Source organism: Meles meles, chromosome 3 (genome assembly GCF_922984935.1).
Source record: "Meles meles chromosome 3, mMelMel3.1 paternal haplotype, whole genome shotgun sequence".
NCBI classification, from domain to species: domain Eukaryota; kingdom Metazoa; phylum Chordata; class Mammalia; order Carnivora; family Mustelidae; genus Meles; species Meles meles.
This window is the reverse complement of record NC_060068.1, coordinates 135226483-135253290: the sequence shown is the minus strand read 5'-3', so window position 1 is coordinate 135253290 and position 26808 is coordinate 135226483. Positions and strand designations below refer to the sequence as shown.

The 26808-nt window shown below is 35.4% G+C and overlaps 1 protein-coding gene across 2 annotated transcripts in view; it reads right to left on the bottom strand.

The window, feature by feature from the left end:
- Positions 1-485: 485 nt before the first annotated feature.
- The window catches only part of SOX30 (SRY-box transcription factor 30), a 30036-nt gene continuing 3713 nt past the window's right edge, over positions 486-26808 (bottom strand). Inside the window, exons 3-5 of one of the 2 annotated variants that reach the window (XM_046000286.1) lie at positions 25927-26106; positions 18888-19380; positions 486-867 (exon numbers count right to left, since the gene is read on the bottom strand). In XM_046000286.1, the coding sequence (XP_045856242.1) occupies positions 486-867; positions 18888-19380; positions 25927-26106 (1055 nt within the window). The remainder of the gene's footprint in view (positions 868-18887; positions 19381-25926; positions 26107-26808) is intronic. The other variant, XM_046000287.1, reaches the window with a different exon arrangement.

Below are 26808 nucleotides of genomic sequence, written 5' to 3'. Positions count from 1 at the left end.
TGAGTCTCAATTCACTACTAAAAATTATCAAAATATTTTCAAACTGTTACATAAAAACAGACAATATCCATAAGTATTACATAAACACCAAACAAAAAATCATATGAGAAAAATAAATAAATGTATCCTGAGATAAAATACAAATCACACTTGTCATGCCAGATATATACTCCCTATCCCCTCAATAAAATTGTGAGGATTCAGTATTTTGCACATTCCAAGATAAAGTAATGATAATATATGTTGATACAAATTTCAGACACAAAAATAAATTATTTCATATCTTAAATATTCCTACGATGAAACATCAGGACTCCAGTTTCACTAATCAAAACTTTATGAAGGTATAAATTATGTTTGATTTGACTCCTCAAATCATGGCTGACAACTCTCAGCAAAGCATTCTAGGCTTTTTTTTTCTCACACCAACTGACCCAGAATATATTTTAAGAAATGTTTATTTTCTGTGCATATTTGTTTTAAAATTATAAATTCCTGAGCACTTTTTCTTCTTCCTCCTCATCACTGTCAGTGACATTGACTTGCTGGATGCTAGAGGGAGTTGATGTTGGGGCTGTGAAGACGTTCTCCAAGGCTCCAATGTCCAGCTGAGGCATGGGATTTAAGTATTCTTCCCCACTGTGGCTATGACTGTTATAGTAAGAGGTCCCATCCATGCTCTCACAACTCCGAGAATCTTCACTGTGTGTACGTTCATCTGGATAGTCTCTAAAAGGATAGTCTCTATTTAAAGCTGAAAACATAGCCTCGTGTTTTTGGTACCTGTCTTCATAATAACCAAGGCATTCTGGCATTGAACTTGGAAAATTTCCATAGCCAAAGGGAGGCCGACTATAAGGGCAGGTGCTGTAGCAGAAAGATAAAAAAGGAATTAGATCATACCTTGCTCCCATGCTGACTTGCATACAGACTAATTGAGCAAGGGTAACTGCACCCTCTTTGGGGCCTGGAAAGTGCCCAAGATAACCTTCTGCAACCACTTCATGTATTCATCTGCACTTTTACTACTACCAAGTCCCAACATAAAGTAAATGGCAAAGTAAGCCTGTGACTCACCAGAGCTAGTATCTAGTATCAGCCTTGGACTTCTTACCTTTGACAACCCTGACAAAGAAAAATTGCTAATCTGGGCTTTTCTCTCATTACACCATGCAAGATTTTGGAAATGTAGGCTTGTGTTATATTGTGCTAAAAATCAATGCTTAGTAAGTAGTGCAACAATTATTTTTACTAGTATTTGAAACAAAACTTATGGGTTAGGGAGACATATAATTGAGTTGGAATCAATACTAATCAACTGCATTTTTCACAAAACTAGAATAAGTAATTCCTAAAATCTGAGTGGAATCATAAAAGATCCTGGATAGCTAACACAATCTTGAGAAAAAAAAAAACCTGGCAATATCACAATTCCATATTTCAAGACATACTACAAAGTTACAGTAATCAAAACAGTATTTCACTGGTACAAAAATAGACATATAGATCAATATAACAGAATAGAGAACCCAGAAATAAATCCATGATTATATGGTCAATTAATTTATGACAAAAGAAGCAAGAATGTACAATGGGGAAAAGACTGTCTTCAGTAAATGATGCTAGGAAAACTGAACAACGACATGTAAAGAGAATGAAACTGGGCCACCTTTGAACACCATACACAAAAATAAACTCAAAATGGATTAAAGACCTAAATGTGAGGCCTGAAACCATAAAAATCCTAGAACACAGGCAATAATTTCTTTAACATTAGTCATAACATTTTTCTAGATATGTTTCCTAAGACAAGAGAAACTAAAGCAAAAATGAACGATTGAGACTATATCAAAATAAAAAGCTTCTGCACAGCAAATGAAACAATCAACAAAACTAAAAGACAGCCTACTAAATGGGAGAAAATATTTGCAAATGACATATCCACTAGTACCCGTTCTACAATTCAACACCAAAAAACAATCTGGTTAAAAAATGGGCAGAGGACCTGAATAGGCATTTTTCCAAAGAAGATACACAGATGGTCAACAGACACATGAAAAGATGCTCAACATTCTCATTACCAGGGAAATGCAAAGTAAAACCACAATGAGATATCATCTTACACTTGTGAGAATGGCTGAAGTCAAAAAGACAAAAAAATAACAACTGTTGGCAAGGATGTGGAGAAAAGGGAACCTCATATACTGTTGGTGGGGATGTAAACTGGTACAGCCACCATAGAAAACAGCATGGAGATTCCTCAAAAATTTAAAAATAGAAATACCATATGATCCAATAATTCCACTATGGGGTATTTACCCAAGGAAAATGAAGACACCAATTCAAAAAGATATACTCACCCCTATGTTTACTTTAGTATTATTTATAAAAGCTAAGAAATGGAAATAACCTAAGAGTCCATCAATAGATGAATGGATAAAGGAGATGTGTTTTATCATGAATGAAAGAGGAGAGATCACAATCAACAGTGGCTAAATACAAACAATTATAAGAACATATTATAAGCAACTACATGGCAACAATCAAAATCAGTAATCAAAAGTCTCCCAATGAACAAGAGTCCAGGATCAGATGGCTTCCCAGGGGAATTCTACCAAACATTTAAAGAAGAATTCATACCTATTCTTCTGAAGCTGTTTTCAAAAATAGAAATGGAAGGAAAACTTCCTAACTCTTTCTTTAAGTCCAGCATTACCTTGCTCCCAAACCCAGACAAAGACCCCACCAAAAAGGAGAATTACAGACCAATATCCCTGATGAACATGGATGTAAAAATTCTCACCAAGATACTAGCCAATAGGATCCAACAGTACCTTAGAAGGATTATTCACCATGACCAAGTGGGATTTATTCCTGGGCTGCAAAGGTGGCTCAACATCCACAAATCAATCAATGTGATATACTACATTAATAAAAGAAAGGACAAGGACCATATGATCCTTTTGATAGATGCAGAAAAAGCATTTGACAAAGTATAGCATGCTTTATTGCTTAAAACTCTTCACAGTGTAGGGATAGAGGAAACATACCTCAATATCATAAAAGCCATATATGAAAAGCCCACAGCAAATATTATTCTCAATGGGGAAAAGACTGAGAGATTTTCCAGTAAGGTCAGGTACACAACAGGGAGGTCCATTGTCACCATTATTGTTCAACATAGTACTAGAAGTCCTAACCTCAGCAATCAGACAACAAAAGAAACAAAAGTCATCCAAATTGGCAAAAAAGAAGTCAAACTCTCACTCTTTGCAGATGACATGATACTCTATGTGGAAAACCCAAAAGGCTCCATCCCAAAATTGTAATACTCATACAGGAATTCAGCAATGTGGCAGGATATAAAATCAATGCGCAGAAATGAGTGGCATTTCTACACACTAACAATGAAGAAAAAGAAAGTAAGGGGTCAATCCCATTTATAATTGAACCCAGAACAGTAAGATACTTAGGAATAAACCTAACCAAAGAAGCAAAGGATCTGTACTCAGAAAACTATAGAACACTCATAAAAGAAATTGAGGAAGACACAAAGAACTGGAAAAATATTCCACGCTCATGGATTGGAAGAACAAATATTGTGAAAATGTCTGTGCTACCTAGAGCAATCTATACATTCAATGTAATCCCTGTCAAAATGCCATCAATCTTTTTCACAGAGCTGAAACAAATAGTCCTAACAGTTGTATGGAATAAGAAAAGCCCAAATAGCCAAAGGAATTTTTAAAAAGAAAACCAAAGCTGGTGGCATCACCATTCTGGACTTCAAGCTGTGTTACAAAGCTATAACCATCAAGACAGTATGGTACTGACACAAAAACAGACATCTATTAAATAGAACAGAATAGAGATCCCAGAAATGGACCCCCAACTTCATGGTCAACGAGTCCTCAACAAAGCAGGAAAGAATATCCAATGGAAAATGGACAGTCTCTTCTACATATGGTGTTGGGACAATTGGACAGCCACATGCAGAAGAATGACACTGGACCATTTCCTTATACCACACACAAAAATAGACTCAAAATGGATGAGAGACTTAAATGTCAGACAGGAATCCATCAAAATCCTAGAGGAGAACACAGGCAGCAATGTCTGTGACCTCAGCCACAGAAACTTCTTGCTAGACATGTCCCCAAAGGCAAGGGATGCAAAATGAACTATTGGGACTTCAAGATAAAAAGCTTTTGCACAGCAAAGGAAACAGTAAAAAAAAAAAAAAAAAGACAATAAGATAGAACAGAAAAAGATATTTGCAAATGTCTTATCAAATAAAGGGCTAGTATCCAAAATTTATAAAGAACATATCAAACTCAACACCCAAAGAACAAATAATCCAATCAAGAAATGGGCAGAGGACATGAACAGACATTTCTCCAAATGGCCAACAGACACTTGAAAAAATGCTCAACATCACTTGGCATCAGGGAAATACAAATCAAAGTCACCATGAGATACCACTTCACACCAGTCAGAATAGCTACAAGTAACAAGTCAGGAAATGACAGATTTTGGTGAAGATGTGGCAAAAGGGGAACCCTCCTACACTGTCAGTGGGAATGCAAGCTGGTACAGCCACTCTGGAAAACAGTATGAAAGTTCTTCAAAAAGTTTGAAATAGGGGCGCCTGGGTGGCTCAGTGGTTTGGGCCTCTGCCTTCGGCTCGGGTCATGGTCTCAGGGTCCTGGGATCGAGCCCCGCATCGGGCTCTGGGCACATGCACCCTGATGTTTATAGCAGCAATGTCCACAATACCCAAATTATGAAAGGAGCCTAGATATCCATCAACAGATGAATGGATAAAGCAGATGTGGTATATATATATACACATACAATGGAATATTACTTAGCCATCAAAAATGGAATCTTGTCATTTGCAATGACATGGATGGGACTAGAGGGTATTATGCTAAGTGAAATAAGTCAATCAGAGAAAGACAATTATCACATGATCTCACTGATACATGGAATTTAAGAAACAAAACAGAAGACCATAGGGGAAGGGAGGGGAAAATAAAACAAAATGAAACCAGAGAGGGAGAAAAACCAGAAGAGACTCTTAATCATAGGAAACAAACAGGGTTGCTGGAGGGGAGAGGAGTAGAATGATGGGGTAACTGCATAATAGACATTAAGGAGTACATGTGATGTCATGAGCACTGGGTACTATATTAGACTGTGATGAATCACAGACCTGTACCTCTGAAACCAGTAATACATTATATGTTAACTTTAAAAAAAGATGTTTTACACACACACACACACACACACACACACACACACACACACACACAGAGGAATATTATGCGGTCATAAAAAAGGATGAGATCTTGCCATTTGTGACAACATAAATAGACTTAGAGGGCATCTATACTAAGTGAAATAAGTCAGACTGAGAAAGACAAATACTATATGATTTCACTTGTAAGTGATATCTTAAAAAGTAAATAAATAAACAAAAAGCAGAACCAGACTGTAAATACAGAGAACAAACTGATGGTTACCTCAGAATGGGAGGTTGCACAAAATGAGTGAAGGGGAGTGGAGATATAGTCTTCTAGTTATAAAGTAAATAAGTCATGGGAACAAAAGGTATTGCATAAGCAACATAGTCAATGATATTATGATAGCAATGTTTGGGCTCAGATGGCAGCTATACTTATGATGAACATAACACAATGTATAAACTCATCAAATCACTATGTTGTACATCTGAAACTAATATAAAATTGTGTGTCAACTATACTGAGAAAAAAAAAAAAGAGAGTTCCTGGGCAGGGGGGCCATGACCCTGGAACAGAGGATAACAACCTAACTTTTTAATTGGATCTCCATAATAAGTTAAATTAAAAATATTGTTCCTGTAGGAAAGATTTAGAATGGATATTAAACTGTGGTTTTAAAGATCTTTCCCAAATAAAATTTTTGCAAAGTGAACAACCGAAAAGATTATTTTGCTGTTTAACAAACCGCTTTTTAAGGCAAATCTAAAAATTCCGTCATCCCAATCTGTTTGCTAATTTTTTTTTTTTTTTTAAGAATATTCTCTCTTTCAAAGGCACAGAATGGGAAACATAGGAAGGGGTATACAAATGTCCAAGCAAGAGCTCTCTGGACTCATGGACTCCATCTAGTGACAGAATAACATAAACATAATAATCACACTCAGCAAAACCCACAAGTTGAGGGTTTCACTTCATGTGCCTACATTTTTTAAAAAAGGTCAACTTAGTTTTCTTCCCTTTAAAAATATAAGTACAATTGACAAACTAGACTATTATCTCAAACTCTTTGAAAATATGGGGTATCTTGAGTGGTTTGGTATCCCACTCCCAAATCTCCCAAGTGCTGGGTGCCTTGCCCTTGTTAAATATCACAATAATGAGGCTAAAGTTCCAAAATGTTTCAGGTTTCCTTTCCTACTGCCACATCTTCCTTCAGGAATTTTTAATATAACACATATGTCCTGAACACATTATCCTTTTAGCTAGTATGACTTTGCTTCTGTCGCTCCTCTACCCTCAGCCCTCCATCCACTGAATCACACAGATACCTCTCCCTCCGTAAAGCACTCACTTCAGCTAGAAACATTTTACCCACTATTTGTTTTCAGGACTCAATGTAAGCAAGATATTATGTAAGACTTTGTGGAGAATTTAATTTTAAAAGAAGATCTAGAATCTAGGTATATACTAGACATGTGCTAAAGTCTATAATGCAAATCAAACATTACATGGCCATATAGATACGTTAAAAACACATTATATTCAGAAAACAGATCAATTAAGATAAGAGTAATCCTAGAAGTTTGCATGGATGAAAAATAAGTTTAGAAGCACTGTGGTATAGTGAGAAAAGCATCAATTAGATTATTAGAATGGTAATATTAGCCAACATGTTAACCAACAATAAGCATTTAGTAGGTTCTCTAGGCATTAGCTAAGGAGTTTATGTGTTATCTCAATTATTCTTTAGAACAACATACTGTATATCTGTATAGACAGATATAGTATCTGTAGAGACAGATACTATATCTCCATTTTACAGCTGGGAGTAGAGAACCTTAAAGAGACTGAGTAACTTGCTCAAAGTCATATAATTAGGGAGTAGTGAAACCGAATCAGGCAAGCTAACTCTAGAACTTGTTCTCCTAACTACTGCGCCACACTACTTGCTCTACTTTGCCACTTAAAAACCTGGTAACCTTAAGTAAACCTAAGTTTTTCTGAGCCTTGGACCCCTTATATAAAACAGAGATAATATCACCTGTTCTGCCAACTTAAAGGATCTGCCAGGAGGAACCTGAGAGAGGATATCTAGGCATACTTTAGAAACAAAGAACACTTTTAATGAATTATTATTTAGTTTTACAAGAAGTTACAGGTAATAATATATTCATAAACACAGACACTTACATGTGTGTTTAACATTGATTTTCAAAAAGAAAGAATGCAAAGATAGAACAAAAACTAACTGAAATGCTGGCATGTAGGAGGCAAGATAGAAGTGGGGAAGAAATAGGCAAAGAAGCTAGACTTTCGAGAATGGACTTTGCCTTATGGTTTTGACTTTGAAACCACGTAATTACTTTATATAATTTTAAAACAAATGTGGTATTTTAAAAAGTAATCCCTAAAAATTAAAAGCAAATGAAAACAGATGAACCCCAGTTATATCAAGTTGTAGTTGCCTTAACTACACAAACATTATATCAAGATAATTTAAATCTGATATTTTTATTGTGCCTTCCTGGTAAGATACACCCTAAAGAGAAAAGAATCACAAACAAATCTTACACTGCATTTGGTAATTTTATTGTTTGTGATATTGCTGCTTTGAAACTATTGATATAATTGTTTTGAAGTTATTCTCTCTCTCTCTCTATATATACAAACATATAGACACACATCAGAAAAAAAACCACGTTTGGTAGGATAAAGCAAATATGTTATTACCATTAGGAAACAAGCCTTTAGGGGGAAAGATACTAGCACATAAGATCAAAGCACCTGATTTGAAACTATAATATTAAATTTATTTTGGAAATATCAATATATACTCATGAATTTTTTTCTCATTCAAAAAAATACTTATTTTCTCATATTCTCCACTGCAAATCCCTAGATACTTTTTAAATTCAGTAGCAATGAGCATCCTTATTGCCCACATTGTGATTTCAGTAAAAGGAACCTGGATTTCTGGGTAAAATGGCTGATTCCAGGTCTGGTGTGTACAAAATGTACAAGATAAGCCTAGGACTTATTGTGCCAGAGAACAAAAAAGCTATCAAAGATTAAAGACATAGGATATAACTTGTAGCCAACTGGACAAATCAAAGAGAAATAAATGGATAATTTGAGCATCAAAAGATATAATAATGACTGTAATGTATCAAATATACAAAATACCAAATATACAAAAATCTACTTGTTCATGATGGTGTTCCTAAAACAAAACAAGACTCAGTGATGTGAGGGGAAAAAATCAAGAATTTATCCTACCCTTCTGTATTTCTGAGTAACTAATTGATGAGGGTAAGTTTTTCTTCAAAAAAGCATTCTAGCTAATGAGTGAAGGAATACTGAATCAAAAAAAATCACCATTTTGCAATCTCATGGTTCTAGGCAACGATCCCCATAGGCACTAAAATCATTACACTGGTATTTCTCAACTTTAGCTGACCATTACAATCACCTGGAGAAACTTTTAAAGAATTCTGCTGCCCAGGTCCCACACACACACAAAAAGTCCAATTTATTTGATCTGAATTCTTCAAGTGATGCTACTGTACAGTCAAGAATTGAGAAGCATCACTTACCTATCATGATAATACCTGAACCTACAGATCATTCTTAACATCACTATTAGAATAAACCAAACGTTGTGTACCTCTTGATGTGATACACTACAAATTACACAGCACCACCCATAGGTATCATTGCCAAAAAAAGAGAAGGAGAGAGAAAAGAAAAAGGAAGCGAAAGGAGGAGAGTAAAAGAAAAAATAAAAACTGAAACTGAATCAAATCAAGTTGCAAAAGCTATCATTTCACAGGGGGGAAAAGGGTAATAAGGTAACATGTAAATAATATGCAAGGATAAAATAAGCAAAATCCAGGATGAGGATAACATGTTTCTTCAACGAATACAAGGCATTAAAAAACAATAAAAGAGGATAGAGTACTGTTCTAGCATGAAAGAGGCTTAAGAAACATAATCACATCCAATATGTATATCTTGTTTAGATCCTGTTTATATCCCGCTGTTTACACATACCATAGTTTATCTATTCACCTACTGAAACACATCTTGATTTGTTCTGTTTTGGCAACTATGAATAAAACTGCTATAAGCATCTGTGTGCAGATTTACACAGTTGTGTAAACACAATTTTCTTTCTTTTGTGTGTGTGTGTGTGTAGTAAATATCAAGGAGTGTGATTGCTGGATCATATGGTAAGAGTATTTTCAGCTTTATAGGGAACTGCCAAACTATCTTCCAAAGTGGCTATACCATTACACATTTCTACTAGCAATAAATTAGAATTTCCTTTGCTCCACATCCTGACCAGTATTTGGTGTTCAGTATTTGGTGTTGTCCATATTTTGGATTTTGGCAATTCTGATAGATTTGTAGTGATATGCCATTTAAATTTGTAATTTCCTAAAGATACATAATGTGAAGCATCTTTTCACGTGCTTAAATGCCATCTGTATATGTTCTTTGGTGAGGTGTCCAGGGTTTTTTTGTCCATTTTTAATAGGCTGTTTTCTTATTGTTGAGTTTTAAGAATTCAATATTTTGCACATTTTGTATAACATTCCTTAATCAGATACATCTTTTGCAAAAATTATCTCCCAGTCTGTGACTTGCTTTTCATTCTCTTGATGCCACATTATTTGATATAGTAGCATTGTATAGTAAGTTTGAAGTCAGGAACTGTGGTCCTCCAAATTTGTTCCCCCTTCTCAAGATTGTTTTAAAACTATTCCGGGTCACTTACAATTCCATTTAAACTTTAGGGTCAGTTTTTCCATTTCTGTAAAAATAAGTCTTTGGGATTTTTGAGAGGGATTGTATTGACTCTGCAAATCACATCGGGAAGTACTGTCTTCTTAACAATAGTAAACCTTCTAAGGACGAACATAAATACTTTGCATTTATTTAGATCTTTAATTTCTTTCAGTAATGATTTGTAGTTTTCAGTTTATAAGTCTTGTACTTCTCCCTCATTAGATTTATTCCTAGGTATTTTAATCTTTTTGATGCTACTTTAAATAGAATTGTTTTCTTTATTTCCTTTTTGGATTGCACATTGCTAGTGTATAGAAAATTCAAGTGATTTATGTATATTGATCTTATACCCTGCAGCTTATCATTAGCTCTAATAAACTTCTGCAGATTCTTTAGGATTTTCTTAATATATGATTTTTCATACATAGGATCATGTGTAAAAAGAGATAATTTTATTTCTTTTGTTTTGGATGTCTTTTTAAAAATTTTTTATTTTTTAAATTTCTTTTCAGTGTTCCAGAATTCATTGTTTATGCACCATACCCAGTGTTCCATGCAATACGTGCTCGCCATAATACCCACCACCAGGCTCACCCAACATCCCACCCCCTACTCCTCCAAAACCCTCAGATTGTTTATCAGAGTCCACAGTCTCTCATGGTTCGTCTCCCCCTCCAATTTCTCCCAACTCCCTTCTCGATGTCTTTTTTTTTTTTTTTTTCTTGCTTAATTTCTCTGACTAGAACTTCTAGTACAATGTTGAACAGCAATTGTGAAAGCAGACATCCTTTTCTGGTTCCCAGTCTCAGGAGGATAGGTTTTGGTCCATCATCAATGAAGATGATATTAACCTTGGGTTTTGTTCAATGTTAAGGAAGTTCTTTTCATGTTGAGGAAGTTCTCTTCTCTTCCTAGTCTGACGATTAGGTTTTGAAATCAGGAATTGTTTTTTATAATAAAAAAGATGTTGGATTTTATCAAATGCTTTTTTTTCTGCATCAGTTGAGATGATCAGGTGGTTTTGTTCCTTCATTCTTTTTATAAGGTGTATTACACTGATTTTCAGATGTTGAACCACATGTACATTGCTAGGGTAAATCTCACTTGGTCTTGGTGTATCATCCTCTTAATATCCTGCTGGACTCAGTTTGCTAGTATTTTATTGAGCATATTTTACAACTATATTCACAAAATATATTAGTCTGTAATATGTGGTATCTTTGTCTGGCTTTGGTAGCAGAGTAATGTTAGTCCTAGAAGTGCCCCCTCATATTTTTTGGAAGAATTTGAGAATTGGTATTAATTCCTCTTTAAATGTTTGGTAGAATTGACCAATGAAGCTATCTAGCCCAGGGCTTTTCTTTGGTGGGAGGTTTTTGATTACTAATTCAATCTCTTTTTTTTAAATTAACATATAAAGTATTATTTGTTTCAGGGGTACAAGTTGGTGATTCATCAGTCTTACACAACTCACAGTACTCACTATAGCACATACCCTCCCCATTGTCCATTACCCAGCCACCCCATCCCTCCCCCCCCCCCCCTCCAGCAAACCTCCGTTTGTTTCCTGAGATTAAGAGACTTATAGTTTATCTCCCTCTCTGGTTTCATCTCGCTTCCTTTTTTTCCCTCCCTTCCCCTATAATCCTGTCTTGTTTCTCAAATTCCTCATAACTGATTCAACCTCTTAATATAGGTCTGTTCAGATTTGCATTTTCTTCTTGAGTCAGTTTTGATAATTCACTTATTTGTCCACTTTATCTAGGTATCTAACTGGTTGGTGTACAATTATTCACTGTATTCTCATATAGTCATTTTTGTTTCTGTAAAGTTGGTAGCAATGTACCCAATTTCACATCTCATTTTAGTAATTTATGTCTTCTCTTTTTTTCTTAGTCTAGCTAAAGTTTCACCAATTCAATTGATCTTTTTAAAAAGCTTGATTTTCTTTTACTTCATTAAACTCTCTGTTTTCTCTAATCATTCCTTTCCTTCTGCAAGCTTTAGGTTATGTTTGCTCTTCTCTTAGAAGAGAAGATTTTGTTTGCTCTCGTTAGGTTGTAACATTCTTGTTCATTTGAGATCTTTTTGAATGTAGGTCATTGCAGCTATAATTTTTCTATAGAATAATTATTCTATCATGGTTGGAGAATAAACTTTGTATGATTTAAATCTTTTTAAGTACTTTTGATACTTGCTTTGTGATCTAACATATGGTTATCCTATGTGCAATTGTGTGCCATTATGAAGAATCTATATTCGAACATTGGGTGAAACATTATATATGCCTGTTATGTAGTTGTTCTTTCCAGTATTGTATAGTGTTCTATTTCCTTATAATCTTCATTCATTTTGAAGGAATGATCTATCCATTATTTAAAGTATTCATAGCTAACATCATACTCAATGGTGAAAAGCTGAAAGCTTTTTCTCTAAGATTAAGTTTAGGAGGGGTGCTGGGTGACTCAGTCAGTTAAGCAACCAACTCTTGATTCCTGCTCAGATCATGATCTCAGGGTCGTGGGACTGAGCCCTGCATTAGACTCCATGCTGAGCAAGGAGCATTCTTAAGAGTCTTTCTCTACCTCTCCTTCTGCCCTCCCCTTTTTATGCTCTCTCTATGAATAAATAAGATCTTAAAAAAAGAAGAGAGTAAGACAAGGATGCTCACACTTGCCACTTCTATTCAACATAGTGTTGGAACTCCAAGCCAGAGATTTCAGGCAAGAAAAAGAAATAAAAGGCACCCAAACTGGAAAAGAAGAAGTAAAACTGTCTTTATTTGCACTGACATATTATACTTAGAAAACCCTAAAGATTCCATTGAAAAAAAAGTTAGAACTAATCAACAAATTCAGTAAAGTTTGAGGGTAAAAAATGAATAAACAAAAATCATCTGCATTTCTATACACTAAAAACAAACTATTATAAAAAGGAATTAAGAAAACAAATCCATTTACAACTGCTTCACGAAGAATAAAATACCAAAAATAAATTTAACCAGAAAGGTGAAAGACTTGTATGCTAAAAAATGATAAGACGTTGGTGAAAGAAACTGAAGAAAACATAAATAAATGGAAAGATATTCTGTGCTCATGGATCAAAAGAAGTATTGCTAAAATGTCTATACTGCCCAAAGGAATCTATAGATTCAATGCAACCCCTATCAAAATTCCAATGGAGGGGCGCCTGTGTAGTTCAGTGGATTAAAGCCTCTGCCCTCAGCTCAGGTCATGATTTCAGGGTCCTGGAATCGAGCCCTGCATCGGGCTCTCTGCTCAGCAGGGAGCCTGCTTCCTCTTCTTTCTCTGCCTGCCTCTCTGCCTACTTGTGATCTCTGTCTGTCAAATAAATAAAATCTTCAAAAAAAAAATTCCAATGGAATTTTTCACAAAAATAGAACAAACAATCCTAAAATTTGTATGGAACCACAAAAGACCCCAAAGTCAAAGCAATCTTGAGAAAGAACAAAGCTAGGGGCATTATATTCCCTGATTTCAAACTATATTATAAAGCTATAATAAAACAATATGGTATTTGCATAAAAACAGACACAGATCAATGGAAAAGAATAGAGAGACCAGAAATAAACTCACACATACATGGTCAATTAATTTACAAAGGATTCAAGAACATACAATCAGGAAAGAATAGTCTCTTCAATAAATGGTGTTAAGAAAACTGAACAGTCACATGGAAATAATGAAACCCCTATTTTACACCATACATAAAAATCACCCCAAAAATTAAAGATTAAAGACTTGAACATAAGACCCCATATCATAAAATTCCTAGAAGAAAACATAGGCAGTAAGCTCCTTGACATTGGCCTTGCTGATGATGTTTTGGACTTGACATCATAACGCAATAAAAACAGAAATAAACAAGTGGGAACACATCAAAATAAAAAGCTTCTCCACAGCAAAGGAAACCAGTAACAAAATGAAACAGCAAGCTACAAAATAGGAGAAAATATTTGCAACCCATATATCTGATAAGGCCTTAATATCCAAAATCTATAAAGAACTCATACAAGTCAATAGCAACAAAACAACAATCCAATTAAAAAATAGGCACAGGATCTAAATAGACATTTTCCCAAAGAAGACATACAGATGGCCAACAGGTATATGATAAGGTACTCAACATCACTAATCATCAGGGAAATACACATAAAAAAACACAATGAGACATTACCTTACACCTGTTAAAACGGTTTTATAAAAAAGACAAGGACTAACAAGTGTTGGTGAGGATGTGGAGAAAAGGGAACCTTTGCATATTATTGGTGGTAAAGTAAATTGGTAGAGCCACTATGAGAGAAAGTATGAACATTCCTCAAAAAATTAAAAGTAGAACTGTCTTATGATCCAGCAATTCCACTTCTGGGTATTTATTTGAAGGAAATGAAGACACTAACTTGAAAAAATAACTGCACCCCCATGTACATGTACAGAAGAAGTTCCATACATACAATGGAATATTATTCAGCTGTATAAAAGGGAAGAAATCCTGTAATAATATGGATGAATCATGAGGACATTATGCTAAGTAAAATAAGTCACAGAAAGACAGGTATGGTATGATCTCACTTATACGTGGAAGTTAAAAAAACATGAATTCATAGAGAACAGATTGGTGGTTGCCAGAAGGGGTATGGGGTAGGAAATGGGCAAAAAAGGGTGAAGGTGGTCTAAAGTTACAAACTTCCAGTTATAAGATAAATAAGTCCTGGAGACATAATGTACAGCATTAATAATACCATGTTGTATATTTGAAAGTTGCTGAGAGACTAAATCTTAAAAGTTCTCATAACTAGCAAAAAAAAAAATTTATGTTGTACACATGAAACTAATGGTATATATCCATTATATCTCAAAAAAATATTTAAGACATCAACTGTCATTGTTAAGTTTATCTATTTCTCCTTTTAATTCTGCCAATTTTGGCTTCATATGTTTTAGGGCCCTTTGTTGCATATGTATATGGTTATAATCACCGTATCTTTTTAATGTATTAACTTTTTAATCAATATGTAATGTCCTTCTTTGTCTACTGCAACAATTTGTGACATAAAATCTATTTTGTCTAATATTATTATAGAAGCCCATCTCTTTTTGGTTACTATTTGCATGGAATATCTTCTTTTATTTTTTCCCCTTTCAACCTATTTGTGTCTTTAGATTTAAAGTGAGTCTTTTGCAGATAGGATATATTTTGATACTATTTAATACATTCTGCCAATTTCTGCTTTTAATTAGAGAGTTTAATCCACTTACATTTAAATTGATTACTAGTAAGGAAGAACTTATTTTGCCATTTTGCTATTTTGCTTTATATATGTCATTTTTTTGTTTTTCCTCAGTTTTTCCTTTAAGGTCTTCTTCTATACTTAATGGATTTTTCTAGAGGGCTACTGTGTTCCCTTATTTTTTTTTTTTTTTTTTGCATATTTCTAGTTATTTTCTTAAATGGTTGCCTTGGAGATTACAATTAAAATCCTAAATGTATAACAATCTAATTTAAACTGATACTTACCTTCATTGGCATATGAAAACTCTGTATAAAACACCACTCCCACTTTATATTGTCATAAATTATATATATATATACTTTATTTATCCACTGACATAGATTTATAATAATTGCTTATGCATTTACATTTTAAATAATACAGGAAAAAAAGAGAAGTTACTAACCGAAAATGCAGTAACACTGGGTTTTATATCTACCTATATAGTAACTTTTACCAGTGTTCTCTATTTCTTTGTTTGGCATTGAGTTACTGTCTAGTGTCTTTTCATTTCAGCCTGGAGTAGTCCCTTCAGCGTTTCTTGTAGGACATGTCTACTAGTTCTGAAATTCCTCAACTTTTGTTATCTGGCAGGCTTTTATTTCTCCTTTATTTTTGAAGGATACTTTGTCAATTATAGAATTCTTGGTTGATGGCTTTTTTCTTTCAGCACTATGTTTCCCACTGCCTTCTGTCCTCCATGGTTTCTGATGTGAAATTGGCTGTTAGTTTTATTGAGAATCTCCTGTACAAGATAAGTCATTTATTCTAGCTGCACTCAAGATTCTTTCTTCATCTTTGATATTTAATAGTTTGATTATAATGTATCTCAGTGTGGATATCTTCAAATTTATCCTAGTTAGTATTCATTGAATTTCTTAGATTCACATCTTTCTTCAAATTTGGATCATTTTTGGCCACTATCTCTTTAAATATTATTTCTGCCCTTTCTTTTTTCACTTTTCTCTAGGAACTCTGATGATTATGTTGGTAGATCTGATGGTGTCACACAGGTCCCTTAGATTCTGTTTACTCTTAACTATTTTTTCTTCTGCCTCTTAGATTGGATGACTGCAATTAACCTATCTTTATATTCACTAATTATATTTTTATATTTATCTTTATATTCACTAATTCTTTATATTCACTAATTCTTTCACTTTATATTCACTAAGTCTAATCACTTTATATTCACTAATTCCTCTGTCTGCTCAAACATGCTGCTGGGTCTCCATAGTGATTTTTCATTTCAGTTACTGTAATTTTAAGATCCAAGATTTCTATTTGGTTCCTTTTTATAATTTCTGTATTTTTATTGATGTTTTTCTCATTTTGGTGGTACTCTGTTCTCCTTGTTTCATTTAGTTCTCTGTCCATAGTTTCTTTTATTGCCCTTTAGCTCAAGACAGTTGATTTAAAGTCTTTGTCTAGTAAATCCAATGTCTGGGCTTCCTCGGGGTTAGTTTCTGTTAATTTTTTTCCTTGTAAATACCATACCTTCTTGTTTCCTTACATGTATAGGAATTTTTTGTTGAAAACTGGACATTTTTAATATTATAATACAGTATTTCTAAAAATCAGGTTTCTCCCCCTCCCCAGGGTATGATGCTGTTGTTTCTTTTGAGTTGTGCTTGTGTGTTTCATTGGTGACTTTTCTAGACTATTTTTGTAAAGACTTCATTCTCTGTCTTTTGTGATTATTTAAGTCTCTGTTCCATTAAGTTAGTGATTTGGCAGAGCTTTCCTTAAACATGTAGAGCCAGACAAAGCAAAGCAGAGCAAAAAACAGCCTCCCAGTCTATGCAGATTGTTTCTGAGTTGGGGTACTCCTTCAGTGCTTGTCCAGGTTGTTTATAGTTCTTTCTTAGACTCAATTTTCTACTTACACGGAGCCTAAAGATCAGTCAGAGGTGAAAGCTTACAGTCTTCTCAGGTGTTTGCTGAATATGTGTCTAGTCCTGGACGTGTGTGCCATTCTGGATTTCTCAGTATACATGGGAGCTTTTCAAAGGTCTTATTCCACATGTACCTCCTTTCCCAGCCTCTTCTAGGATTTTCAGTGTGCCTCCTGCTTGCCCCAACTGTTGTCCCTTACCCCCAAGAAAGCTGAAGTAGCATATGCCTTTGAATATTTTTCACAAGCACCACTTGAGAGACAACTCAAACCCTGAGAGTGTTTTACGGTACATGAAATGAAGGCAAGCCCTTGAACCAATTCTTCAGGAAGCCACCAAATAAGTCAAAATGCACAACCATATTGCTTTGAGAAAAAAGGTCTATATTGCTTCCTCTAACAGCAAAAAGTTGTACCAGAACATGAGTCACAGACCCCTCAATCACCACTAAACCATAAAACGGGGAACAGTTGTGGTAAACTGAGCTAAAGCCTTGAAAACAAGCAATATTACTATGAATTGGAGTAACGTAATATATACCTGAAAAGTTCTTTGAGCTATTGGTATGCCTAAGTGGGAAGTAATTTTATTTTCCTAAGTAAGTAACAATAGAAGATTGGTACTGAACATGTAACACTCTAATCTTAGTAGAAACTATCTGCTTATGCACTTAACAATTGAAAAGTAGAACTTTTACTATATTAGAATATTTGCAAGGAAGCTAAATTCTATCACTCCAAAATGAAAATTATAAATTTGTTTTCCCTAGATGCTTTCCTATAAAAATCAATTCTTTTACTGATAATTTATATGGGAATTTTTTGGGTTAAAAAGACCACTGTGGGGGCGCCTGGGTGGCTCAGTGGGTTGGAGCCTCTGCCTTCGGCTCAGGTCATGATTCCAGGGTCCTGGGATCGGGCCCCGCATCGGGCTCTCTGCTCAGCAGGGAGCTGCTTCCTCCTCTCTCTCTGCCTGCCTCTGTGACTACTTATGATCTCTGTCTTCAAATAAAATCTAAACAAACAAACAAAAATAAATAAATAAAATAAAAAGACCACTGTGTAACTTTGAACAAGTCATTAAACCTCCCAGACCAAGCATTTTCCTCTATAGTGTTGCTATTCAAAGTTTGGTCTACAAACCAACAGAACTAGCATCACTTGGGAGCTTGTTAGAGATGCAGAATATCAGGCCTACTATACCCTGGTATGGGATACTGCTCTACCCCAGACCTACTGACTCAGAATCTTCATTGTAACAAGATCATCTAGGAATGATACAAAAGGTAAGTCTGAGAGGCACAACTCTATGAATAATGTATGGGGAGAGTAAGTAAATGATCTTTATAACTGACCCTTATAACTGATTCTTCCAAAAATTCAGATCTGACAACATTGGAGCCTGTATTATCTTGTGGTTACCATCAGCTACAGCTGAGTAGCAGCTACCCCAGTAGATGGGGCATGAACTCTCTTTGACCTCCTAGTCCGCATCTAGCCTCCTTCATGTATTTATGTTAACTGCTCGGCCCCTGTTCAGCCTCTAATATAAATCAGATTCCAACCAGAATTGAGGGAGTCCCTTTCTAAATAAGGGGTACCTTCAGAGGTAAAAATTCATTAGCTGTATGTGTCTTCAGGTGAAAGAAAAAAAATGTTCATTTACCTTGATGGGAAGTAGTGAGGTCCAGGTAGGAAGTAAGGGTGATGAAAAGAAAATCGTGGTGGTGTCCCAAACAACGTGGCTGGATGGCCAAGGGGAGGAGCTTGGTAGACATGTGAGTGTGGAATAGGAGGAGCCTGGGGGATTGGAGCACTTCTGGGACAAGGGGAAACGCTGGGATACTCCTTGGAAGGTTGGATGGTTGAGGTTGCAAATCTGGCATGGGCAGTACTTGCACTAGTTGGAATCCTGTTGGTGTTCTCCAGAGAGACGGGAGTAGGTCTCTTCACAGAGCGACTGGCTCCGGAGTGCAGCCGATGAGTGTCTGTTTGGGAGGGCCCAGCAAAGCGCTGGGGTGGGAGTGCTGGACAGAGAGGCAGACTTGGAGCCTGGACGCCCACCTGGGCAGTACTGGAGACGCTGGGTTGGAAAAGAGAGATGGGGCTTGGGCGCTGGACTGCAGGTGTGGGCAGTTGGATGGCAGGTGGGGCATCACCTTCAGAAATAAAAACAGCATAGGTCTGACATTAATTGAGTTGCTCCATGTTTTTCTTTATCCAGTATTTAATAAACTGTACAACCAAAAGTCCGCACTAACCATCTCACCTAATAACATTATCACATCACACCACTCTATTTCCTTTACAGAATTTGAACAAATTGAAATAATTCTGTTTACCTATTTTACATTTTTTCATCTCTTTCCCATCTAGATTCTAAGTGACATGAGAGGAGAGACCTGTTCTGTTTTGCTCCCTGCTGTATATCCAGGGCTCAAAAGTCTGTATGGCCTTCAACAAATATTTCTGAATGGATAAATAAATGACTAAAGTTGAGTGATTGAGTAAAAGATGAAGACATACAAAAGCTAATGTGTATATATGAATGTTTATTTAAAAAAATAATATGAAACTACTGACAGTGGTTACTTTTAAGGAACAATCATCTGGGAGAAGGAAAAGGACAATAGGGCAGCTAGACTTTTATTATATATCTATTGGTATTGTTTGAATTTTCTATTGTGTAAATATATTAACCTTACTTTGAATATTGAGATTTCAGGCTAGTATATGGGTCATTTTCTACTATTTCATATACTTCACTATATTAAATTGACATTAGAATGACATTTAATTTTTTAATTGAAAAAATAAACAATCAGTAAAATTATTTTGCTTTATTGCATTCAATGTCAATGCGATTACAAAAGGAAATTCCCAGGTGAGAAGAGAACTTGCCACAGGTCAACAATTTGTGACAGATATGAAAACAGTATTATTGCAGCAAGGCATAACAAATATGGCAGAATTTTATAGGTAGGTGAAACAATCATGTTCTTGAACAAGAGAGGACTACTAATTGAGTTACCAAGTTATTCAAATAGCACATTTAGCCTAAACTTAATTAAACTTTCCCAAAGAAATATAGAGAGAAGCCACAGCAATAGAGTCATGATCTGGTTTATTCCAGTGCAGTTAGATCTTCAGTGCAGTCCAAGAACAGACTCTATGATTAGAAATATGTCTCTGCAAGAGGCTGAAAGAAATGTAGATCTTTTCTTAGCATTGCCCAGGGAAGGCCTTTCCTTCCTTCTTTCTCTCCAGAAAAGGAATATAATGCTCCTCTTAAACCTGCAAGTAGGGAATTAAGGGATCTATCTATCTGTTTCAAAGATGGCTCCTGACCCAGTCAAGCACAGACAATACAGAGTCAGGGTGTGAGTGAAGCTGTCCTGACTCATAGTTGTTAAGGTATGTGCCCCACCGATCCCCGTGAGGCACAGGCCTTAGACCTTTCCTGATTGATCAAGCATAAAATAATTTCCCTCTTCCATGTTCCTTAGAACACATAAGTCTATAACTTATCACAAAATATTATAAATCTCTGTTACTTGCTTCTCTACCACCCTTACCCACAATCACAAAACTGGAAGCTTGAGAGCAGGAGCACTTTCATTCATACCTGCATCCCAGTTTTTGGCACGGAACTTGGCTAATAATAGTTAAGAAAGCTGTGACTAGATGGGGGGGAAAAGAAACCCTAACAAATAAATCTATACCTGATAACACTTCTACCACTGATCTGGTACAAGGAGAACTCCCTTATCTAAACAGCAATGAAGCCAGAATGACTTGTAATTGAATTATCACTGTACTCAAGCCATCTGCTCCTAAAAGCTAGACCTCTGACCCAGGTTTCTCTTCCCTATAGCTAGTACAAGAAGCTCTCAGTCCTCAGTAAAGAAGTATGATCTTCCTAGGCAAAGTGAAGTTATATAGACCAACTGGTATTATTTTAGTTACTGAAGAAAGAAGGAACTCATTTTTTAGCTGAAATGAAATGTTCTTTTTTACCAAAGATATTTCTATAAAAAAGCAGTACGAGGCATGAGATGATAAATCAGGCATCCTTTAACTCAATATTCACCAAGTAACTAACATATGTCAGGCACTGTTTTGGTCTGAGGTTAAAAATAAAAGAGATGCATAGAGAGTTATATAGAAGTATAAGGAAGATGTCCTAAATGTTGAAATTCTGGTTGCTAAGCAAGAAGTTAAAGTCTGCAACATCCAGTCATCTCCATAAACTGTCAGTGAAGAGAGAAGACTTGTGGGAAGTGCAGAGCTCTAATGTATCAGACTTTAGATAAGGGATTGAAAAGACTAGCCAGTCATCCATTTTCTCTTCTTCTAGCACATAGTTAAATTACCTTTCCCAGCCTCCCTTGAAGTCAGAGGAGTTGCCATGTGACCAAGAGCTACCTAAAGGAAGGTAGAAGAGATGTGCACCACTTCTGAGCCTGGCCCCTGAAAACCTTTCAGGCATTATCTTCCATGCTCTTTCCTGTTCTGTAGATTCATGCACAATAGTCCAGTGGCCTTGGATGCCAAATATTAAAGATGGCAGTGCCACAGCGTAGAATTTTGTGCCCAGGAGTCACTCCTTCAAAGACAGCCATACACTGACTAGAAATACCTATTTTAGACTTTAAATGGATAAAAATAAACCATAATTCTGTTTAAACCATTATGTTTAGGTGCTTATAAAGCAGCTAGCATTATCTAATCATTACAAGAGTTAAAGAGCAGAATTCTAGATCTATGATATAATACAATAGGAACAAAAGAAGTTATTAATTTTCAATACTCCCCCACCATCTCTCTGAAAGGGAAAGAATCCACTGTCTGTACTGACTGGACGGAGGGTGCACTGAGGCTGTTGTTGTGTGACTGGGATAAATAGTGAAGGAATGAAGAATGGCAGAAACTGAGAACAGACCAAATTTCTCTACAAGAAAAAGTTATGTGGAGGTAGTATGGAAAGAAGGACCAGCATGTGGCTGAACAATGACAAAAAGAGGCAAAGAGAGGAGGAGAGGGGAGAGAAATAGAGTAACAGGCAGAGACACAGAGACAGAGATGGGAAATGGAGAATTGGGATAAACACAGAACTGATTTAAAAAAAAAAAGTGGGACTTTGTAAAGAGACAATGGTAATGAGGAGCCCCAAGATGATTTACAGTATGTTGAACCATGTGATTCTTCCTTCCCTGCCCCCCTCAAGAAAACCTACAATAAAGAACTACATCACTTTTCAAGGAATTTTTGAGCCAGATTTGTGTTTCTCATGGACATGATACTTTGCTGGAATGGATCTTAAGGCAAAGAGAAGACCAGATTTTTTTTGGATTATAACAGTATCAGAATAATGGAGGTTTTTTGGTTTGTTTCAGTTAAATAAGAAGAGGTGGGTAAACTGAAAAGGCACACATATCTACTACCAAACAACTGAAATAGTAGTAAACTTTTTAAATCAAAAATTTAGAGAAAATGTATAAATTCAGAAGAGTGAAAGATGTCAACTGACAATATAATAAGGCAAACCAATTTTGTGCTTTAGAAATAAAATGTAGAGAACAAAATAATTCACCAGAAAATTCATATATGTATAAAGTGACATTTAAAAGGCAGCCTAAAATAAATATAGCTTCCACCAGAGTTCTAGAAGACTTTAAAATAAACAAATTTGATATTTAATATAAAATGAGAATGCTGGAATAACCAGTATCAAAGACATTTGATAAAAGAAAGATATCTAAAAAGAATTCTAGATTATCATGCTGTAATCATTTTTGGAAATGAGAAATAGAAGAGCTTGGGATATGACATTAAATCTGAAAGACAGGGCGCCTCGGTGGCTCAGTTGGTTGAGCGACTGCCTTCGGCTCAGGTCATGATCCCGGACTTCCAGAATCGAGTCCCACATTGGGCTCGCAGCTCCTTGGGAAGTCTGCTTCTCCCTCTGACCTTCTCCTCTCTCATGCTCTCTCTCACTCATTCTCTCTCAAATAAATAAATAAATAAATAAAATCTTAAAAAAAATAAATCTGAAAGACACAGTGGACACAATGCATTGGTCATAGAAATAATAACAGATAAGGTGCTATAGATGCCATCAAAGAAATAGTAAAATTACTTGTATTGTTATCTATTCTTTCTACAACTACCTTATAAGCTCTTCAATAGGAAACTATCAAGATACCTTTGTATTCTATCTCAAATGCAGAGTTTGACCTATATTTAGTACTTAATAAAAATTCTGTAATGGGGGATAGGTAGGCAGGCATGCAAATTTAACAGTGGAATATACTACAGACTGAGAAAACATCTGAGATGGAAATATTCACCAAAACAAGGGAGAATACCAAATTACATTGCTAGATTTCAAAGAGATTGACTTAATGAGATAAAAATATACTAAGATGCATGCATCTGATGTATTATAGTACATAACACATAATTGCTTATTAGAACAAATAGGTTTAGTAGAATACACAGTAAAATGAGATAACCTTGATTGAGAACCAAATAATGGATAAAGACTAATATAAAGTGCATGAATTCTGTATATGAAATATACAGGCAGTAGTGATCACAACATACTTATATTAAGATCCTAACAACAACAAGAAAGGACAAAAAAGTCCATCCGGGGGTATTAGGTTTTTGGAAATACAGATGTCAGCTAGGGGGAAATAAAGCTAATGGGGGTAACTAAAATTAAGAGTTCATTAAAAAATGAAGGCTATTTTATATGATAATGCTAAAAACCCAGAAGGAAAAATTGTGCCTCAAATAATTCAGAAAGTTGTTAATCGTTAACTGAGCAATTCAGAAAGAACCCATCAAAAAGGAAAGACATCTTTTAAAGATGAAAAGCTTGTCCAAATGTGTAAAATAAGAAGTCCAAGTGTGTAAGTGCAAATAAAAATTAGGCAGTCCAAAGGAAAATTGAAGGAGTCACATCTGAGGGACCTCAACATCAATGCTAAGTGACTCTATCACAGAAAGAAGAAACCCAGTGGAATCAATGGAATAGTCACTACAGTATAAAAGGCAACTGAAAGAAGAACAGAGAGAAGAACAGAAAGACTCAATAAACCCCTTCTGACACAAAAGACTGTAAGATGTCTGAACCCCAAGTCATTTTCATAGCAGATATGTTAAGAATATATACACTACTGTGGTATAATGTCAAGTTCACAGAGTGTTCTAATCTAGACTGACAAAATTAATAGAAGTAGATTTTAGGTGAATGCCACCTAAGATCTGTAGAGAAACTCCAAGTCAGAACTGAGAAAATACCAGCTGAAGTAAATACAAATGGTCTCATAAGGCATTTAACTGTGGATAGAAGCAGATAAAAGAGAGGTCTTAGAAAAAGGGATAAAGAGAAACACAGATTATGTTCAAGGATTATAGAATCTATAGATTATAGATTAGAACCTATAATTCATAGATTATGAAAGTAGAAATCATAAATAACATAGCAGACAAAACAAAGTAAGTTAAGAAAGGCACAATTAAGCCTAGGTTGAAATACAGAATTAAAGGAGATACTGCCAAATAGTGAAGTATGGAAGTGCTTGACTGCTGAAAGAGAATAGGGCAATAGAATGAGCTTTCTGCATCTTTCTCTTGAGACTAGACATCTTGACTGCAGCTTTGTTGCTGTCAATTGCTATAATGATACATAGAGAAAAAAACATTGAAAATGTGTAATATTCTAAGAAGTCAATTTTTAAGATATCTAAACCTCTCAGCACATAGGGGTGGCTTTATTACCAAAAGGATCTGAGCAGGTGGAAACTGAAAAGAGCAGTAGTTTTAGGCCAAGTAATAGTAAGTAGTGAATGTATAAAGCTCTGCCTAAGAGGTGGTTAAAATAGATTCTGGAAGAACAAACCCATGATGGGACAGCCTTACAAGTTCTTAAGATACTAGTTTTTCAACTTTAGGTTATTAAAAGGAACAGACAGGAATGTTATAAAGAACTGATAATAGAGGAGAAATTTAGGTAAAGACAATATAGAGAACCAAATATTTGGTAGAAAATAGATTACTTCCACTGCTTGTCTAGAGCAGCAAGAGAATGGTCTTAACAGATCAGTCATCATTGCTAAATTCCAGAACAGGATGCTCTGTACCCCATTAGCAAGGCATTCTTTTATGCTAATAGTAAAAAGATACTCCTATTTCCTTTTGAATTACCTCATCATTTCCTGCATTATCTGCCTAATCTATGGGCTTATCCAATTTAGTTAAATAGTCTGAGGTTTTACACACAGAACATTTGCTACTCTGGCAAACCCAAATACTTTCATATCTACTGAAATTTTTCTTTCTCCAATTTCATGTTTTTACTTTCTTCTTGATTTTTTTTCCCTTAATACAATTGTTCTAAAAATCCTTAAGTTAACAGAAACAAAATTTCAACTTAAGGTAAAATTTTCACACAACTATTAAAAATTCGTAATCTGCTGGGGCACCTGGGTGGCTCAGTGGTTTGAAGCCTCTGACTTCGGCTCAGGTCATGATCCCAGGTCCTGGGATGGAGCCCCGCATCAGGTTCTCTGCTCAGCGGGGAGCCTGCTAACTTCCTCTCTCTCTGCCTGCCTCTCTGCCTACTTGTGATCTCTGTCTGTCAAATAAATAAATAAATAAGATCTTTAAAAAAAATTCATAATCTACAATAAACTCACCAACTGGATGAGTGATGGTGTTCTGTAGGCTGGGAATTACCACAGAGTAGGTAGGTGAGCGATAAGGATATATTGTTGTAGGATTTGTAGAGATGATATTCTGTGTGGTACCAGAAAATACATTGGAAACACTTAGAGGGAAGCGTTTTCGCTTCCCTGGACGAGGCTGATAAACCCAACCTATAGAAGAAGATAAGCAAGTTTTAGTTTGAACGTAAGGACCCCTATCTAGCCTTTAAATAGTTCTTTTCACAAAAAAAAACTTCTTAAAAAAACAAATTATTGTAAAAGTAAAATGTCTTTCCCAACTTTATTATGCAATTTCTGTCCATTTTAATGTCTATATAGTTCCCAACTAGTGGTCAATATTGTAACCCATAATTCAAAGGAAGAGTTTTATAGCCAAAGACACATATTGAATCCACAGTAAAATCAACATTAAAGACACTGAGTTTGAATCCCAAAGCTTTTCCTTTACCTATAAAAGTGCCTCTGTAAGATATTCATTTCCTCCTGTTCCCTCACTTTCTATGAGATATAATTGTTTATATCTTACAATGGAATGGTCATTAATGACCAGTCACTATATTTATACCTAGCTTAGGAAGAGTCAGTCTCCTAAGACTCCTTGGCAGTCTCAAGTCCACAAACAACCCAATTTCCTTCCAAAGTCAGAAGAGTGAAGTTTAACAGTTTGCAGTCATTGTATAACCAGAATAACTGGTTCTCTGTAACTGTTGCCTCTGACACCCAATACCTTTCTGCTCATAATTTAGAAAAAAATAATTATTTTCTCATCATGCATGATCATGTTGGTCATACACTTTGCCTTTACCCAAGCTTAATTGAAATGCCCTCATGGCTGGGGAGTAAATCAGAAAT